The sequence below is a fragment of the Epargyreus clarus genome, unplaced genomic scaffold (assembly GCF_041222505.1).
Source record: "Epargyreus clarus isolate Ecla_fem2 unplaced genomic scaffold, WU_Ecla_fem_2.2 ptg000014l, whole genome shotgun sequence".
Classification (NCBI taxonomy): domain Eukaryota; kingdom Metazoa; phylum Arthropoda; class Insecta; order Lepidoptera; family Hesperiidae; genus Epargyreus; species Epargyreus clarus.
In genome coordinates this window covers 6,257,887-6,278,472 of record NW_027332222.1, presented here as the reverse complement: position 1 = coordinate 6,278,472, position 20,586 = coordinate 6,257,887, and the positions used below count along the sequence as shown (strand labels likewise).

General features: G+C 36.1%; 5 protein-coding genes across 9 annotated transcripts in view; 2 read left to right on the top strand and 3 right to left on the bottom strand.

The window, feature by feature from the left end:
• The first annotated feature begins 70 nt into the window (after positions 1 to 70).
• On the top strand, positions 71 to 2,371 carry LOC140747309 (uncharacterized). The gene is made up of 3 exons (XM_073079648.1): positions 71 to 282; positions 539 to 1,063; positions 1,482 to 2,371. Exons 1-3 carry the CDS (start codon positions 255 to 257, stop codon positions 2,192 to 2,194), a joined length of 1,266 nt encoding a protein of 421 aa, XP_072935749.1. The 5' UTR covers positions 71 to 254; the 3' UTR covers positions 2,195 to 2,371.
• A 409-nt stretch (positions 2,372 to 2,780) lies between these two features.
• LOC140747310 (protein cereblon) lies at positions 2,781 to 4,460 on the bottom strand. The gene is made up of 4 exons (XM_073079649.1): positions 4,145 to 4,460; positions 3,867 to 4,069; positions 3,326 to 3,509; positions 2,781 to 2,960 (listed from the first exon to the last, which is right to left on the bottom strand). Exons 1-4 carry the CDS (start codon positions 4,239 to 4,241, stop codon positions 2,917 to 2,919), a joined length of 528 nt encoding a protein of 175 aa, XP_072935750.1. The 5' UTR covers positions 4,242 to 4,460; the 3' UTR covers positions 2,781 to 2,916.
• A 534-nt stretch (positions 4,461 to 4,994) lies between these two features.
• Positions 4,995 to 8,493, top strand: LOC140747308 (uncharacterized). Its single transcript, XM_073079647.1, has one exon. The coding sequence runs from the start codon at positions 5,514 to 5,516 to the stop codon at positions 7,644 to 7,646; it is 2,133 nt and encodes a 710-aa protein (XP_072935748.1). The 5' UTR covers positions 4,995 to 5,513; the 3' UTR covers positions 7,647 to 8,493.
• A 934-nt stretch (positions 8,494 to 9,427) lies between these two features.
• Positions 9,428 to 15,759, bottom strand: mtDNA-helicase (mitochondrial DNA helicase). The gene is made up of 10 exons (XM_073079646.1): positions 15,384 to 15,759; positions 14,338 to 14,564; positions 13,740 to 14,004; positions 13,179 to 13,326; positions 12,755 to 12,911; positions 12,016 to 12,165; positions 11,582 to 11,770; positions 10,790 to 10,975; positions 10,226 to 10,312; positions 9,428 to 9,892 (listed from the first exon to the last, which is right to left on the bottom strand). Exons 1-10 carry the CDS (start codon positions 15,637 to 15,639, stop codon positions 9,566 to 9,568), a joined length of 1,992 nt encoding a protein of 663 aa, XP_072935747.1. The 5' UTR covers positions 15,640 to 15,759; the 3' UTR covers positions 9,428 to 9,565.
• Positions 15,760 to 16,209: 450 nt separating this feature from the next.
• The window catches only part of kto (mediator complex subunit kohtalo), a 34,718-nt gene continuing 30,341 nt past the window's right edge, over positions 16,210 to 20,586 (bottom strand). For all 5 annotated transcript variants that reach the window (XM_073079632.1, XM_073079635.1, XM_073079636.1 and 2 more), the window contains 5 exons: positions 19,871 to 19,968; positions 19,367 to 19,649; positions 18,572 to 18,868; positions 17,807 to 17,884; positions 16,210 to 17,176 (listed from right to left, as the gene is read on the bottom strand). In XM_073079632.1, the coding sequence (XP_072935733.1) occupies positions 16,976 to 17,176; positions 17,807 to 17,884; positions 18,572 to 18,868; positions 19,367 to 19,649; positions 19,871 to 19,968 (957 nt within the window). In that variant the 3' untranslated portion in view covers positions 16,210 to 16,975. The remainder of the gene's footprint in view (positions 17,177 to 17,806; positions 17,885 to 18,571; positions 18,869 to 19,366; positions 19,650 to 19,870; positions 19,969 to 20,586) is intronic.

Below are 20,586 nucleotides of genomic sequence, written 5' to 3'. Positions count from 1 at the left end.
TATTTTTTTATCTATGATTATATTACAAAAATATTACTCTGTGTATTTAAACTCTGTAAAATCAATAATCTGTATTTTATCTGTCTCTCACATTTATCATCCGGCAAAAAAACTATACGAACGCGAGAAGCAAATTTATTTTCCCTCTATTTACATACACGCGGTGTTAATTTTTATTTTATATCACGTCTCAGTTTGGGAATGTAAGATCATAAGAAACGTTCAATAACATTTATTTTGGTAAATAGATCACCATGACTGACGCGGTTAATTTGTCTTTAGGTAAGTCAATTTCAATTTACCTATAATAAAAACAAATGGTTAGCATTTTTTCATATAAGAACTATTTATATTGTAATTAAATGTTAGGCGAACATTCTTTGTAGTTATATTTTGTGTTAAGAATATTGCGAAGTTATATCTTTCACTATTTAGAATATGAAATATGTCAGCGAAATGAGAACGTGACGCGTGGGTTTAAAATAGACTGCAAAGTAAATATCTATTTATGAGATTTATGTTACATATTTGTTTTCAGATGAAATAATTAAACAGAATCGTACTAGTAGATCTCGTGGGAGAGGAGGTGGGACGGTGCGCGGTCGCGGCGACGGTCGCGGGGGGCGCCGAGGCCGCGGCGCTCGGGGCGGCAGGGGTGGCAGGGGCCAAGCAGCACAGAATGGTGGACAGGGCCGCTCACGTTCGCGCTCGAGGTCGCGGTCTCGCGGCCCCAATGCTCGCTCCCAGTCTCGTGGGCGTTCTCAATCCCGCGGGCGTCTCCAGTCTCGAGGACGGCTAGCTCGGGGTGGCCGACAGCCTCGAGGTCGCCTCCAAACCCGTGCCCGATCTCAGTCTCGAGGCCGCTCCATAAATACCGGCCAATCCCAGGACAGGTCTCGGTCTCAATCCCGCGCGCGCTCCCGCTCTCGACAGAGAACTCGTTCAAACTCCCGAGCAAGATCAGCTTCCAGATCGAGACAGTTCAGAGGTCTAACTCCGAAAGGCCGTGCAGGATTGGAAGACCAGCTTTTTGATATGCCACCTCTGACAAGAAGTAATAGGGGTAAGATTTTGAAATATTACTATTCTATATTATTAAACTTTGTTCCCGCAATCTACATTTGCTAGTTATAATTTATTGACATATGAGTGCCTATTATTTACTTAAATGAATCTATGACTAACAGAAATAATGTGAAAATATTGATCTCATTAAATATTTATCAAATATTTTTGCATTGAGAGGTAAGTTGCATACATCAATAATGACACAGATGTTTTCAACACGGAAATAATTACATTCAATGAAAATTATGTTGATTGACACATCTTAACCAACATGTTGAGTACTCAACAAAACATATTGTATTTCAGTTTTCCCATTTTTATTTGACACCTTCCTCAATGTATATATATCATGGAAGATTCACCCAGAAGCCTTTTGGTTTATTTACTTGTGATTAAAGACAATTATTTTGTAGGTGGTATGCAGACGAGACTCAGGAGGTTGAATTCAAATTCTAATTTGCAAGGAAGTATTCACAGTAGACTTGGGGTAAATACTAGAAGAGGTGCCATTAACAACAGACCACTCGCATTTGCCAAGAGAGGCATATCAAAACGTGGTCGAGGCTTAAGTACTGGAAATAGATATAGCTCTGTTGGTTTAAGGTCTGATAGAATCCTTCAAGAACAAAGGCAAAATCTTATCCGGAACAATAATATTATACAAACACAGACATTCACACGATCTCGAAATAACTCGTTTAGTTCCGGAGCACAGCTCACGGTGAGTGTGGCCAATGACTTTGCAAGGAAGCGCCGTAACAGCATTGGTGGTACAAACTATTTAAACCAACAGAGTTTGAATCAGTTAAATAATGAATATGGAGGGTTTAAAGGCAGAAGAGGCCCCAGTAGTCTTAAATCTGTGGGATCTAATCAGTCTAACTCAAGTAGGAGATCTACACGGTCTAGAGGCCGGGGACGTGGGCAAGGCGTCAATCGGGGCATAGGCAGAAAGTTTGTAAACAAGAGAGTTCTGAATCCGAGACTTCAACAAGAAATAGCAGCTATCCAAGGAAAAACTGATGACAGCACAAGATCTGAGAGACCAGCTGGTGTTGAATTGAACTTTACTCCAACACCATCGGCTACAGTGCAGACGTTACACCAAAGATTTGCTCATGCCTAGAGAATATAACATGGATCAATTAGAACTGTACATCAGTTATAAAAAGAACTTTCAGTAATATGTGATTTATTGTGGTGTTAAAAAGTATTGTGTACTGTTAATGCAATGTTTAATTAAACTATAAATAAGAGTTATAAGTTTAAGAGAAAGTACATATTATAGTTTATTTATGATTAAGCAGTTTTTGACATTAACTTTTTTTTATTTTAGGATATGTTAAACATTAACTTCAATTTTTATGTGAACACTTGTCCACAGTAAGGAAACAATAACTTTGCATTTTTAGCAGTTTTTCAAAAACAAAGTGTGTAAATTCTTTGTAAATAATCTCTTTATAGTACATACATAATTATTTGACACTTTATGTACTAAGAGAATGCTGAGAAATGAGATATATAAATATATCACATTGCTTTCAAATAATTTACCTATGAGTAAATTTATGTAATGTGTATTTACTCTGAGGAGTTTACATTGTACTTCAATTTACAGGCTTTTTTTACTAAAATAACTAAAACAAGTCCCTTTATTTTTACTTAGTTAAGATATATAGTTTGTTACTGAAGTGTACTAAAATAAAATATAATTTCTGTATAAATATTTTTATTTCATAAATCATTTAACATTAAAGATTAACATTCAAACTTGAAGTTTGTCAGTCGCTTTGCACACAAATATTGCTTGATAGTTTATTTTGTGACCAGTAATACATGTTTCTTCCTCTACATTCTATACATTTTTGGCATTGTGATGAGGGAATCTGTAACTAAAATAATATGTTGATAAATAGACAATATAACATACAATGTTATTTTTCTTACATGAGGACACTCAATATTGTCTGACAAACAAAATATGTGCAGCAGGCAATCCAGTAATCCACTTAACTGGGCGACTCTGAAATTCCTCACAGTGGCTATAATTTATAGCGAACATATATCATAAACACTTGCTGTAGTAATCCTTGTATAAATTCAGATTTCATATGCCAACAAAACTCAAGTAGGAAGCAACTCATCCAAGCAATAATGTTATGATTGTATATGACGGTGGTTTCTTTATTATGCATATGACTAAAGAAACGTGAAATGTAGCCAGGTTTAGCTAGTTTCAAAAAATGTAAATACTTACAATTTTCTCCTAATATGTTATTCAATATCAATCCATAAAATAGTTTGACATAATCCTTCTCATGCTCTACTGCATGTTGATGATCTGTAGATTTTTCGAAGGTCCAGCCGAGATGCTGGCCACAGTTAGGACAGGTGCAAATGCGCCATGTGTGCCCAGGAAACCATGAATCAGCACCCTGATTCTAAAATTATAATTTCATAAATAATAAAATACACAATGGTATACTTACAGCTTTATATTTCTGATATTATTTATTTTTAATTATTACACCCTTCATAATAGCTTCACTTGTATGTTTGTCAGTGAGTAACTCCGTTATTTAGTAGAAAGAAATCAACATACATCCTTATCTTACCCTGCATGTATGAAAGAATGAAATAGAATACCAAAAGCTTATAGTTGATTTTATTATAAAAGTGTGTTTTTTAGTTTTTTGAAGTATATTTATTTTAAAGTTTAATAATTATATCCTGTGTAACAGATTCATTGATTTTAAACTTATTCACATTACCAATTACAATCATCTTTGATTACTTACAGATCCTACATTATTGCACCTTGCTTTTTCTGTTGTGACTATTTCAAACTTCACACCAAATGGATTAATTAAAGTTTGAACTGTAACATTCTGTCGTCCAAATAAGTTCCGTTTCTCAGTTTTTTGAGCTCCTGGACTGTATTTATTGAAGATATAGTGAGAATCTGCCACGTCTGCTCCACATTTGCGACATAGTAACAATTCTGATAACAAAAAATGATTTTTAGATAAAGTTGAGTTAATAGGTGTACTCTTAATTATCAAACTATTATTATTACCTTGGCCATTACTTTTGGAAGTCCAATCCTTGTCAGAAAAACTTTGTAAGCTACTGGGGCTTAATAGAAACAATAATAAACAGAAAATATAAAACATTCCTTCTCCAATAGCACTAAAAATATTTTTTATTGGTAAAAGCACCAAAGATTTAAATATAATATGGGTTCCACTTGATCGGCGGTTCAATAAGATCTCTTGATATAAATATCTGTCTAAGATAGGCAATATATTATTTATTATTGTTAACTTCAATGTAATCTAATTTTATTTCGCCAAATTCTTAAGAATGACATCTCGTCAATTCTCGTCTCGTTCTAGTTGACATTGACTTCTGTTGATTTGATTTATCTGTTGTGTCAAATAGGGTAGGGCCAAAGAGTAACCTATATAGGAAGATAGGGCTGTCAACCTCGAATAGTATAATTAAAAAACAGTAAATTGTTTTTATAAAAACATCAAATGGAATGGAAGAAATAGGACCACAGAAATATTTGACGGTGAAAATAGCTCCGAAAAAATGTTAAACGACCTTTCCGTGAGCTAAGGCTTTGTTTAAACCCTTGCACTCAAAACTGAATGGCAAATGCGTTTGCGATAGTTGTTCTCGGAGAGAAGATACCTCCTCAGGAGATGAAGACAAGGACTACTTCTCAGGAAGTATTAATGAAACTGTTTGTTCGAGTCGGCTCGGTTCCGAATTCACGTGATAATTTTTGAGTTGGAGTGTCTTCAGATAAAACGTGATGGTGTGTTGAAGCGCCTTTTTTTCTATTCATCGCTCTACGCGGTTGGATTCCAGAAGGTTGACGGGATCTCGTATCACGCGTCGAAGTCTTATCCGAAAAGATGACTAAATAGTACATGCACAGACTCCATGTAGCGCTCAAGATGATCAATCTTGTACTCCGTAGTGACATTATAAGATGAATTTATAATGAACAACAACTCTGCTAAATTTCTAAATGATAAACTCGAACGTATGCAAGCATCGGCTTTTATGTGCAGACATTAACATCAACCCGTTCGAATTTATCATAAATATTGTTTGATATTCAAAATATTATTATTATTTCGTCCATCGATTATTAAATGTGAAGTAAAACAGAAAACATATGCCTATAAACTAATGAGACTATATCTAATTTTTTCTGTGAAGTAGTGAAACACCAAAATGTCATAAATGTCATATTGAGTATTGACAAATAGCACAAAGATTGATTAGATGTTTATTTGTGTTTACTGCTCGAGGAAGTTTGTATTTTATTCGTTCTCTATATCTTCGTATTAACTACGAAGGAAACTGCGAAGTGATGTAAATTCGTAAATAAACATTTTTATTAATCCTATACTGTGGATGAAGATAAAAACATGTCATTTTTTAAGAACGTTGCTTCTGGATTCACGGTTCGCAGTCGCGACGCCATACTCAAGCAGTCACTGATAAATAATTTATCAGAATGTGTGAAAGACATACAATATACCAGTCAGTTCGAAGAAAACTTCCACAGTGTGTTGGGATCAACGGATTCGACTAATTCCCTGTGCATGGCACTGGAGGCGGTTTTCCTCCATGGACTGAAGGACACATTTTTGAGGAAAGCTAAAAATGTTATTGCGGGAGACCCCGATTATCGCCCGCAGTCCAGTTTTTGGCCACTCGTGCTCGTGTTATCCCATAGGCAAAACATTGACCAAATATCTTCATTGCCTCAGATCAATACTGAAATAGGACAGTGCCGGGCCTGGCTTCGCATTGCTCTCAATGAGTGTCTGTTATCGTCATACATGTCAACCCTTTTGAGAAACATATCTGCAGTCAAACCATTCTACAACAGAAGTGCATTTGTATGTGACTCCGAAATTCTGGAAGTGGCCCAAAAATTGATTGGGGGGCTGGAGACATGTGTGCAGTTTAACTTACCTATAAATTCTAGCCTGTTGAACCAATGGCCGGAGCAAGTGTTGATGCAAGCTGGAGTTTGGATGCCTACTATGAAGGCATCTCCAATTACTGCTGGTTTGGATGTAGCCAGCACTATAACCGATGAAAATAAACCAAAAGTTATGTCTACTCCCATTCATGCATCTAAAATATCTGGTTTAGGCATGCATACACTGAATGAGGATGAAGCCTTAGATTTTATACTGTCCAAGGGTTCAAGTGACATCCCAAATAAGTCTAATAAACAGGACACAGTGGAAGAAAAGAAGGACAGCTCAAAAGAGGAGACTACTACTCCTGTCACACCTACTCCGAATACTGAGTCCCTGCCTGTGGATGTTGTTAAACCTACAACGAGTCAGGAACAAGAAGATGGTCCAGCTTTCGCTTCTTCAATAGACTCTGAAGAGTTCATTGCACCAACTGATGTCCTCATTACTGGGAACTCATTATCTGGAAAAGGGTGGTCAGCCGATAATAATGATGAACTGAATACATCAATTAATTCAAATTCTTCCCATGGTAGCAGTCTTATTAAAACACCAGAAATCAAAAGTTTGTCTTCTCTTATAGACAACAGTAACAACTATGGAGAGGCATATTCCAATACCCCAAATTTACGAGACATCATGAAGGATATTCATAAAGAATTGAAGTTAACACCTGATGATGTGGAACCTTGTGAAGTGAAAGTTGAGACTGCAGCGTCAGATGACCCTACACTACAAGGACTAGATTTTGAAGTGGTTCCCAATTCAACAACAGAGTCATTCACAGCTCAAGAGTTACAAAAATTGATACAGCAGCTGGGTTGCTTATCTAGAGAAAAGGGGCTTGACCATCAGAATTACCAATGTAAGGGTTGCCAAGACCTCTTGGGCAGCACAGTGTCAAAGGCAAAAGTGTGTGGTTACACTGGAGAGTACTATTGCTCAAACTGCATGGATCCTAATGTTTTTATAATCCCCGCAAGAGTGATACACAATTGGGATTTTAAGAGATATCCTGTTTCAAAAAAGTCTGCAATATTTTTGCTGGAATTTCAACATCACCCTTGGATAGACATGAAGAAGCTCAATCCTAAAATCTATTGTGGTGTTTCTGATATGGCACAGTTGCAAGAATTGAGGATACAATTAAATTTCCTCAGAGCATACATATTTACTTGCAGAGAACCTGTGATTGAGGAACTCCAGAAAAGGGTCTGGCCCAGGGAGTACTTGTATGATCATGTTCACCTGTACACAATTTCTGACTTGGCTCAGATACCCAATGGTTCCTTAGCTTTGCAATTAGAAAAAGTTGTAAACTTTGCAAAGACACACGTAGTTGATTGCTGGCTCTGCAGTCAGAAAGGTTTCATCTGCGAAGTATGTAGAGATCCAAAGATTCTGTACCCCTTTGAAACAAGTGTTACTTACCGATGTGATGATTGCTCCAGTGTATTCCACGCTAAATGCCTCAATGCGAGCATTCCATGCCCAAAGTGTAGGCGGAAACAAGATAGAACTAATGATTCGTCATTAGTGGAGGCTGTACATACTCATTTTACCAAATAATTTCACTAGAGCGATGATAGTACAAATATGCATTTTATCACAAATATTATCCAAAATTTAATCAAAAGCTATTTTTAATAATCTCATCTGATCATAGAGTATAAGGAACACAGGGCACATTGTGCGCAGTTCATTTCTATGGTTGGACAATGATATTTACATTATATTCATGACGTAGGAAATTATTGTATAGAACCATGGATCATTGTTTCTCAACCTCTAAAGACCTTTTACCTGAGTTATTATAACTTGTGTAAAATTTTGCAGTATTTATAAGCAAATGCTTAATGTATTGCATGTTCCTATTTGGTATTCTGAAGTTTCATTGGTTATGATTATCCTTTCGTTGACCTAATGTAACCCCAACACCTTCACTTCATTTGTGTTTCCAACAGCAATATGAGAAACAATGGTCTTGATCTTGTTACCTAAACTTTAATGATGTAAGGCATCTGCAAATCAATGTTCCAGCCATTTTAGATAATGTTCAATAATATAAATATAATATACTTAATGCATAACAATAAAATCAACATACAATTATCAAGTGGGAATGTGATCTTATCTTTATTACACGACCCATTAGCACACTTTCCGTGTCATTTGTACATTATGTATATGGTTAAGTTACACTTATGACTACTATTGTTAGTTTATAGCTTTACGTGATAAGTTGCTGGAAATACTGTACATAATAATAATATATTTTGTGTAATACAAAAAGATATAATGGGAAATTAAGCAAAACTTATACCTTATGTTCATACTTTTTGTTTTGCATCTTTTTTGTTTTGTTTGTTAAATGTTTAGTTTTACTGAGATATAAATTAAAAAATATTCTGTAGTACAATGTTTTTCATTGCCAATAAGTTAACGCATCTATTTTACTTAAAAAAAAATGTACTGCTCAACTTTATATTTTAAAAGTAAGTAATAGTAAGATAAAAAAAACTGTTGTTTTGGAAAATAAAACTATTAATTAGTTTTTTGAATGCTTATATCAAAAGGAAATTAAAAAATCAGCAATATGCGCTGTAACGCACTAGCGGTTGACCGCCTAGGCGGTTCGTTTCAGCGGCCAGCCGCCTGAAGCGGTTGCTATGGCGGTTGGTACTGCGGTTGATCGCTAGGGCGGGCCAACCGCGATGGAACGGCGTACAGCGGTTGGACCGCTCGAAAACGTGTTGGCTCCATTAGCGGAGTGGACACCATCGAAGTAGCTTGTGTTATCTATTTTTATTACTGAAAACAATTAAAACAAAACAAAAATAAAAAACAATACTGGATTCATCATTTACTAGAAACACGCATCGAATGTGGTCAGTTTGCTATTGTTGCATTTGTTTGATATTTTTGTCGACTATGTTAGAATGAGTGTTTCGTCTTTTGAAAAATTACTCATAGTTTTATATCACGCCATCAAAGGACAAGAAGGACTACTAAATACTACGCCGCGGTTGAAAATTCATGGCAGTTAAGTGCGTAAAATCACAAGCGGTTTAATATTAAACTGTAAAAGCGGCTAACCGCTCCTGCGGCTAACCGCTAGTGCGTTAAGACGCTTTGAAGAGATGAGATGAGAGATCTGAGGGTTGTTACAAATAAATTCCCCCTACTCTTATACTATTAAGATCACATAATTTTTATCTAACTGCATAATTATGTTCCTCTTATTTTGATATTCACGTCACGACATTGGGTCACTATGTTGAGATCCCCTATAATTATTATATCATGAACTATATTTAATATATGAGGAATTAGCCTTAAGGAAAACATAATTTATTCAAAAATCATTTTATTTTTGTATGCTTTACATATTGTACTTTATAGGTACATAATAAATTTTATAATATTAATATAACAATAGATTTGTAAAAGTATATTTACATGCGTATACAAAATATACTTCATGCTCCTTATCTCGTTCTATTTAAGTTTAAGATATCACTGAGAAAACTATCTGTATCTTTTTTGTTTTTATGTTTTTGTCCTTTGGCATTAGTGCTTCGCGTTTGTAATTTGTCGGAATATCCCGCCATGTTATAATTTTGTTTGTCAATCGTGAATTCTCCAATACATTCCTCTAATAGCTTATCAGGTTCGTCTTTATTCTTTTTCTTCTTGGGTTGGTAGCTGAGAGAGTCCTTGTCGAAGTCCAGAGGCACGATGCCGAGGTCGCCACTATAACGATTTTTTGCCACTTGCAGGTACTTTTTTCCGCGGACAGCTGTTAATCGTTTATCCTGGAACAAGAATATAAAATATAGTAAACATAAAAAATATCAGTCTTTACAATATAATTAATAATTAAGGACCAATGACCACTAGGCCTTACGGAGTTGATAGACTCATACCAAGTAATGAGGCACTAAAACTGAAGAACACTTTCCCTTACTTTGTCAATCCACTTAATTTAAAGTGGACACATTATACTGATTTGGGCACTTGTAAACCTGCAACTTGTAAAACTACAACCATAACTTACTAACGACTGAAAAATACAAGGTTTATTTTACATTTTTTTTTCAATATATAAATATAATATTTATTTACGTTGTATCTATCGTATAATGTACCTGTATAATCAGAACGTTGTCTGCTTCCTGAGATGCTTTCGCACTGCCAAATATTGAACTAGTTGAAAGGTCTTCCGATTCCCGTTCCTGAAAATAGAAAATGCTTAATGATGCTGTCTATGTATATAATCAGCCCTAGATAGGGACCACATACATAGGAGGGTGATTAGCCACAGGGTGTGGTAAGGTCAGGAATTAAAGAGAGTGTCTCTCCACTCTCTTTAATTTTTTTTTATATAATATAGGAGTAGCAGACGAGCATGCAGTCCACCTGATGGTAAGTGGCTACTGCCGCCCATGGACATCTGTAATCAACCACAGAAAGGATTAGATATTCCTACCTGAGGTCGGTCACAGATGCGCCGCTACTCCTGATGCCTAAGCTGGAACGCCTCCGAAAAGTCTGTCTCCCTTACCACACCCTTCAAAACGGGACACAGCAGCGCCTAACATTGCTGTTATTAGGCAGAAATAGGTGGCGGTGGTGCCACCGGTGTTGAACCACCTTTAATCCAATCAAAACAAAACAGTAGAGTATAGTTAGAGCAGAAACAAGTCGCCAACCTTCCTGGGGTGCATAACGAGCGTGACGTGGCAGTGGCGGGCGGTGGCGAAGGCGCGGAAGGCGGCCACGACGGCGTCCTGGCGCGCGAAGCGGGCGTCGCGCTCCTCCGCCAGCCCGAGCATGAACTGCACGTTGTCCACCACCACGTGCGCGATGTCGTGCATGTAGCGCGCGTGCTCCACCGCCTACACACGCATATACACGTTATCATACAGTTACACAGTAATCATATGTACGTCAGGGTGAATACTCTCACATGAAAACGACAATCAATGCGATTTTTTATTTTTATTAAAATACGAATTAGACTCAACTAGTTTCTCCCCGTCACCACAGTTTCGCCATGACCACAACTGGATTGAAATATCAGCAATAAAGAAATGAAAAAAAAACGCATATCATGACTACCGGTTACATAATATAATATCTCAATTCCGCGATAATTTTAGTCTAAAATCATATATAATACGATAATGTTACACGACAATTGTGTTATTTAATTTTATTTATGATATCAGATTTAACTTTATATTCAATTCTAATATTTTTAAGAGAGATAAATTAGTAGACTTTACTTTCAGAATTTTCATATTGTGTAAAGTCAGACCAAAACTTAACATATTAAAGTTTAAATATATTGTCTATATGTACAATGTACGTACATTACTATACATAGGTACATACAGATATATTTATCATTCTGCATCTTACAGCTAGACAAAAATCTAAAACATGATATTTACATCCATTCTGAACTTGAAAAAATTTATAGGTTCTTGTTTATTTTATACCTCCATAACAATCTTGATGGGCTGCTGGCCATGAAAGGCGAGGTAGTATATGGGCAACTTCTGGAAGTCGTCAGCGTACTTGTGGAAGTCCTGCAGGTGCAGCTCCAGCGGTACGCCCGCGTGCTGCTGCAGCATGGTGCGCGCCAGCCGGGAGTTGCGGATCTCGAAGCTGCCCCATAGTGTGTTTACCTGGGTATATTCACTTTATGACTATTTCATCAATTAAATCAAATTTATTTGGAAGAAAGGTAAAATCAAGGTGGCTACTTTAAGACTTTGTGTAGAATTTTATGGCTATTCATTTAATAAGACCTAAAGTCAGAACGCAAGGTATATCCATAAAAATATTTCTCATTTTGACTCCGCAAGCCCAAGACCTTACTGGTAGCAACCTCTTATGTATATGTAAATATAAATAAATGAGATATACTCACCCCCTGCTGAGCCAAGTCGAGCGACATCTCCGCACAGATGGTGGTCTTCCCGCAGCCCGTGGGCCCCGTGATGACCGTGAGCTCGCCACGTCGGTGGCCACCCAGCAACTTGGTCAACGCTGGGAATCGACGCCACTTCACCCCTCGCACCTGTATATTGTTATTTAAAGTTTTTATGCGACAGTCACTAACGTGCAGTCCACTTGATGTTCAGTGATGACTGCCGTTCATAGATCATTGATGGAGAGGGTGAATATAACTGAGATCGTACTAGTAACTTTAAATTTGTTTTACTAAAATTGTAGTGCCTATTGATGCAGTCCATTAGATAGTTTGTGGTAGTCTTCCAAAAACATCTACTATTAAGCTCAAATAGGATTAAAGTTTATCTGAGGTCTGCCACAGTAGTACCACGAGTAGTACAGTCCGCGTAAAACTGCTAGTCCGCTCTGAATATAGAAATGAATCGCGACGCCATAGTAAATTGTATGACTACCTGCTCGCAACAACTTCAGAGCGGACTAGCAGTTTGGCGCGGACTAGACACTCTTAAGAATTATATTGGAATGCCATGGTAAAAGTCCATGTTACTTGCTTTTTATTTTGCAAACTAAAACACAGCAGCTCTTTAACATTGTTTAACAACAAGTATGTGTGACAATGGTGCAATCGGAATTGTACCACTAAGGGCTGTGTCACTTTAAACAAATATTAAAATTTAGTCTTATTCCTTTAATACCTTGTCAATATTCGTGAGTTCTGCATAAACATCGTCTCTCAACGCAGCGAAGGTGGTGATGGAGCGGTGCGCCGCCGGCTTCGCTTCCGACACCAGCGACTTTAGTGACAGGTTCGCGTCTGCTGCTTCAGTTGCTGTCACCAGCCCGTCTGTCGGCCTGGAAATTCAGTTCAGCTGCTAAATTTCTTTAAGTCTAATTATTAGTCAGAGATAGATAGGGAGAGATACTCAGCAGTTGGATATAAGAAGGGTTCAACCAATAGGCAAATCTTCCTTCACTGCTAGGAAAGGAGTCATGAAGGATTCTACCAATCTGCTCCAATGGGGATGGGGATGTTAGGTAAACTCTATAAATAGGTCCCATATCCAGTTATACATTATAAGCTATAATAATAAAATAAAATTAAAAGGAAAGATGCACTACCTTACAAATCGACATCTATCTTCCCCAAGTTTCTCAGCAACAGAGCGCATGTTGTTCCAATCACCCCACAGACACAGCTTCTGATAACTCTCTAGGGTCGGAAGAACTATTGGTGGTAAGCTGCAATTGCTTAGCCATATTAGGGTACCTACAAAACGTAAATTTCAGATGGAGAAAATTTCTAACAGGTAGCATAATTATGTATACTAATGTTAGCATTTTTAAAAAGGTATTATCAAAATGAAATATGTTTATGATATGATAGTTTATGATAGGGGTAAACTGATTGGATAGGATTGATTGTTAAACAGTGAAGGAAAACATTGCGAGGAAACCTGCACACCTTCGAAATCTTAAAGAAGTTTTCAAAAGGTATATGAAGTTAACCAATTCGCACAGGGCAGCGTAGTGTCCTATACACTTATCCTTCTCATAGTGAGAGGAGGCCGGTGCCCAGCATTGGGACAGTAATCGGTTGATTATTGAAGTTTACAGTTGGTAAAGCATATTTCAAGGTTAAAAAGACATTCTTCAAAGCAAAAATATTACAAATGAGCTCACCAGGCACTTTACTAGCTGCTAAATGTAATACATCTTGTATATTTGGCACGAGGATGGCTTGGTCAGTTTTGCTCACTCTATGAGCTCTACAAGAAAATAGTCCAGCACTATGGAGCCCATGGTTCTCTGTGTCTTCCTCTCTACCTGCCTGCACCTTCCGATAACCCACTAAAATGTCCAATGAGTTCTTCAGAGGAAAGAATAATACCGTGCGATCTGATGATACATTTACTTCTGATAATACTTTTGTGGCCTCCGGATGGTACTGAAATAAACCACATCCTTTTTAAAATGCTTTTTTTGCCTATAATGTTTGCATAACTATTAAAAAAATATATATACACTATAATTTTATCATTAGTAATCAAGCAAGAGAAATAGATAAAATTTAAGAGACTGTAAATATGGTAAAAAGTTAACATTCCCAAAATTTTTGTGGTGTTACTAGAATTTAAAACATAAAATTACTTATGAATTTAAATTAGTTACAGAGGTACAAATATGAGCGGAATATGTTTTTATTTATGTTATCCAATTAAAGTAATTCTGGAATCTTGGCTGATTATTAAAACAAATTAAAAAAAAATCAATAACTCACAGGAAATTCAAATAACCTAAACAGTTCTAATGCCTCAGTCTCACTTAATTTTCCTAATGAGGTAGTTTCTTCTTCAATTTTCTTCCAGTCCTTTTGTAGTTGGTCTATTTGCTGCTGAGTTTTGTCTATGTAGTCTTTTATTGCTGCTTCTACTTTAGCTTTCTTGATTAGCCTCTCAAGAATACTCCAGTCTCCATGTATGTTACATTTTGGACATAAGAAGTAGCCTAAAAGTACAAAGTGTTTATCTATATGTCTTTCAGGTTGAGGGTGCACTTTTTTTTGGAAGTTTGTGAGACATGGATTACTAAACAATCTACAAAACAGGGGTCCAGGAGTAAGATAATCATATATGAAGTATTATCACTACCAAATACTAAATTGGAATGTATCGTATAATATAAGTAGGTTATATTTCCTAAAAAACAATCATTCCATTCCTATCACATTACTGAAGCGTTAAATCTGCTACATAAACCTTTTTTTTATATATTTGAGCCTAACGATAAAGCAGACGTGCTACCTGATGGAACGTAGTCAACGTCGCCTATGAACATTTGCAACACCAGAGGAGTCGCCAATGCATCACCGGCTTTGAAGGAGAGCTCTTTTGCACCTTTTTAAAACATAATTGTTGGTACAAGTCTTTTAGACTTTAAAATCAGGAGAGATTTCCAAAAACTTTTAACATGGAAAAAGATACCATGTAGTATCATTTGTTTATTTACAATCAATACATATTGCATAATAATATATCAGTATGCATAGTTAGTATATTCAGAAATCACATATACGCTGATAAACGTTATCTATATAGGTTATCAATAAAGTGAATGATTGCGTATTTAATTTCGTATCAAATCAAGAAATAATAATAAAATCAGAAGGTATTTCCGTAAGTGATTTTAAAACGTCCTTACTTATATAAGCAGCAAAAAATTGGTAGATATTCTGCTGATAATGTTACATTATTATTTATCGCATATTTCATAAAACGTTTAGAATTTGGAACCGGCGTGATGTTGTCAATACTTGTTATAACTTACCGGTTGTTTTGTTCACGTAAACCTTATTCTCAGTATTTTTTTCGTCACCAGAGCAAAGCGCACACTTCGTCGTCAACGATGTATACCCATCCTGCACCGCAAAACCCTTTTGTCTCAATAATTTTCGAATATCAGCTACAGTTACCTTTGGAATATCACTCAAACCAATACTATGTATTTTCCTCCTAGTATATTTATAGCTATAGATAAAGCTTTGCCTAGTTATATACCGATTTGTTCTTAATAAGTAAAACATATTTCTTAAAGAAATGTATTATTTTAAAAGAAATAACTTTAAAAAACACAAAGATAACCTCAAGAATACATGTTTGTTTATTTTTATATTTATTGGACAATGACTTTGACAGAAAGATAACAGTGTTGCCGGATAATTAACATGTGGCTCATTTTTACCCGACTGCCAAGGAAGAGTTATTTATAGTGTAGTGCAAACGAGAACAGTTTTTATACCAGACTTAACAAAAGCTACTTTATATCAATAATGTTTAAAGGTACATTTGCAATAACAAAACTTTGCAATTAATTTTGTTCTTGTAGGTTTTTTAAATCTCGCAAAAACTTTTTTGTTTTTTGTTTTGCGGAAATAAGGCGATATTTACTACAGTAGTGCGATATATCTCATAAATAACTAAGTACCTATATTCATTGAAATGAGACAAAAGTTGTAGATGAAGAGAGTATTGGAGAGTATTAGAGTTGGAGTATTCTATTGGTTACCGAGATTTGCCCTCTGCTTGGCTTATATTATGATTATAGAAAAAAAAATAAGTTAAAAAAGATAGAATAGGGAAAGTAAAACACACACGTCTCTACACAAATCTTATAATATAGGTAACAATATGTACACATGATAATCTTAACCCAGATTTGTCAAATTGTACTAAATACATAAAAGGTAAAAAAAATCTGATACATCACGATTTTACAAAATTAAATACTTTAAAATTAATGTAAATTAAATTTGGCTTACATAGTTACAAATATCCTTACCCAACAAGTACTTATTGGTACTATCAAAATACGATTTGTAAAATATTATTTTCTTTATTTTCTTATTTCTATTTATTTTTGTATACTCAATCATTACGACGTTTGAACATTCCATTTTAGATTTATCATTGGTCTACACTCTACATGGTCTGGACTTCAATAGAAATTAATTAAAATCATGCAGTTTAATCCTTCGCAAACTTTCCCCATTTTCTCTTCTGAAAAGCATGTCGCTCACAAAACAGCTGCAATATTTTTTATATAGAATAGTGTTATTAATAAATTATTTTATTTATATTCTATAAGTAGTTGTTGACAACTTTTTTAAGATTTGGATATCAGCTTGTGATGGATTTATTGAGAATGATGCAATTTATAAAATTGCATTATTTAAGTCAAAACCTGTAATTGAGAGTACCATCTTAAATTGGTAAGTGTATGCTGTGGCATGGGGCTTTACAGCACATTTAGCCTTCTGCCATTACGACCTTAACATTGCAGCTGTGTACTATAAGTGTAAGGATGTGTGTGTAATATTTGTATACACAATGAAATTATATGGCGTGTCCATTTTTCATAAATTAGTACTGCGGCTGGTATTGCTGTTGCCGCTGTAGGTGTTGTACGAGTGGGCCCTGCTGCTGTTGCTGCATCGCTAGCATCTGTTGCCGCATACGTTGCTGGGTGATTTGCTGCTGGTATTGGGTGTTCTGCTGCGGTTGCATGGCGCGGGGGTACGGCGGCGCGGGACCGCCCATACCACTCATTGTTACGTTCGGTGCCTAAAATAATAATGAATAATAAAATAAATTGTGATGATGTAAGTAGTACATATGTAAACAATGGTATATTAAAACTATAGATACGTTACATGCTTGTTTCTTTCTTGTCAGTTACGTAATCATGGCGGATCAAACACGATAAATAAGCAAAATATAATAATTTATTCTCATTTACGAGTGATATGTTATTCCATAAACCTTGTTTATTTTTTGAGCATAATTTGTACATTTTTGCATTGAGCAAGAAGACATTTTTAGGCTTAAGACTAAAATAAAAAATAATAACGTTTAATGTGTACGTATCGTACGTGTAGTGATATACGTATTAATTACTAAGCCGCACGAGAGCGACTGGAGTCGACAAACACCAATTGCCTTCTTTTGTGTTTTAAGTTTTGCCCGTTAGTAACGTATCTTTAGTTATTATATCTATGCATGTAAAGAAATTTTATCGATGTGTTGTGTGTACTTAGTGTTATGAGAACATTGCTAATTAATATGAGAAATTAGTAGAGACATACTTTTGCCCAGTATGTCCCAAACTACTAACATTCTGTCGTATCATTTTCGTTGTTTGGTTTTATTATTCTAAACTTAGTTATCTAGCTATTGGCATTAGTTATATTTTACCTGTATATACGGCTGTCGTACGTTCTGTCTTTGTTGTGCTAAGTACGCCTCCTGGCTGGAGCGGCCAGTCAACATATTCTGGAAATAAGAACAATTCATAAGATTTTTCAAAAGATAAGATAATTAATAAGATAAGATAAGATAATAATTCATAAGATAAGATAAGATAAGATAATTTTTCATAAGATAAGATAATTCATAAGATTCACTTCAATTCGATTCAAAATACACAAATAAGACAATGTTAAGTTATAAATTTTAATGTGTTCTGTTCTCTTTCACATAAATATTATGAATAAGGAAAAATTAATAAGCTCAGTGATTCTCGTCCGTAATGTATTTCTATCTTCTTAATAAAAACTGGTTAACTGACACGCAACGCATATCTAAAACTAGCCGGTGTAGGTGAAGGATATTTTATACAAAATACTAAGACTTCACCACCTACAAACATAGATTAGTAAAGATTACTCACTCCTAACAAGAAAATGTACCCAGTTTTGAGAATTGAAATAGTTGCGTAAAAAAGTTTTTCCACGTTTCCGTGCTAAAATGACCCTAAAATATTTGAAATAATCTTTTATTGATTATGTAAATTACGCAGTATTAGTTATTTATTCGTAAATTTTCTCTAAAAATGTTTTTATTTGTCAATAATTCAAAAATAGAACTTACTAATAAGCCGTTTGTGGCTTCATTCAATTTTAAGGCGGCGAAGTATCTTTACTAATCTATGCCTACAAATAGGATATTCTTAAAACAAACCTGCTGGAACGATTGCTGTCCAGGGAACCCGCCCATAGCGTTGCCTCCTTGCGGCCCCATCGACCCAGCTTGCGTGTTCATACCGCCGATGCCGCCGCCTTGCCCCATTTGACTCATTTGCCCGATGGCTTGGCCCATCTGCCCCATCCCCTGGCTCATCTGACCCATGCCCTGCGGCATCTGGCCGGACTGACCGACACCTTGGTTCATTTGTCCGACGTTCTGGCCTATCGTGTTGACACCCTGGCTCATCGGGTTCACCTGCTGGCCCATTTGATTCACGGGTTGTCCCATACCCTGTTAATCAAATCAAAATTAGAGTTTTATATTGGTTAAAGAATTGTAGTGTTGTAATGTAAAGTATTGACTTATCCACCTCTTGTAATTGCCATTAGTTTAGCATCGTGGCATCACATGGTAACAAGTTTTGAGAGATTCTTTTATATTGAATTTACTTAAATTATGTATTGAATTCAATCGCCATGCTATCGATCATGGATTAGAACATGTGTAATACGAGTAAATGTAAATATAAATAATGTTTTCTTAATATGAGCCATTTCCATTACCTTGTCATACCATCATTACTTTCGAGAATTTGATTCTCGTTCTTTTTTACGTGAACGCGTTCAATTTTTGGTCAGGAAAATGCATTTATAAACCAGAATTATATCGTTTCCCTTTTAATAAAAATCAGCCAAATTTCAGTATTTTTAATTTTAATTTATACTTTCAAGTGTAACCGACGCTTAACTGAAAAATTCATGTATATCTGAATATTCTGAATAAACATACCTGGTTCATCATCTGCTGCTGGCTGCCCTGCATCATCTGCTGGCTGTAGCCGCCGTACCCCTGCTGCATGCCGGCGTACTGGCCGCCAAACATCTGGCCGCCCATGCCGGCCATCTGCCCGCCGCCCATCTGCCCGCTCGCCATCTGCCCGCTGCCCATCTGAGCCCCGCCCATCTGCTGCCCGCCCATCTGACCGCCGCCCATCTGATTCGGGGCCATTTGCACGCCGCCCATCTGGCCCATGGGACCCATGCCGCCCATCGCGCCCATTGGGTTCATTTGACTTAAAAAAAATACACGGTTACAAATACGCACATCCTTAATAGAAAAACATAATAATTCAGGAATATCATGAAAGCCTGGTTCTCGGAAAATCTTCATCATGATTTTGAAACAGTGGCTGCTAATTCTTACCGTTAGTAAGTACCAATACTTTTTAACTAAAGCATTTCGTAAATCGTCATTATTATATAATGAAAAATTCAATAAATAAGTAGTTCTTACTTGGGTTGCATCTGGCTCATTTGGTTGGGTTGCATTTGCCTCATGCCTTGCCGGGGGAACGGTCCGCGTGGATGCGGTGCGCCTGGGTAGCCACCGGGCTACAAAAAAAAAACAATTTCTACATATAAAGTTTTACCCATTTACCTGCTAACTTATGGAGATCTGGTTTGCGCTTAAAAATATCCGAAACAAACACACCACAAAACAGAAGTACCAGTTTCATTTTCCAAATGACGAACCATATAACCAAATTGAGTATTAAATCAATCGTCTTTTTCGTTATTAAGTTAAAGATTATACAAAATAAAAGGAATTGATACATATAGATTCATAGATATACATGTAGAACACCCACGCATTTAGATCCACACCAATGGAATGAATTTCCTTCTGGTTTATTCTCGCAGTGCGAGGATATGGAGCTTTTTAAAAAAGATGCAAAAAGAGGTCTCATCCAAAGCCGGCGATGCATGGGCGACTCCTTTAATGTTGGAAATGTCTATAGGCGGCGATGACTACTTTCCATCAGGTACGCCTGCTTAATAGGCTAAACAATAAATATACATATAGACGTAATGCGCGATCAATTGGACGTAGTTATGCAAAATGGATCCAACCCACAAAAACCGTTTTTTTAGTTACTATCACAAAAGGCATCTTCACATCAACTTTCATATATGCAATAAATATTCAAGCTGCCTGGTACATAGTTTTCT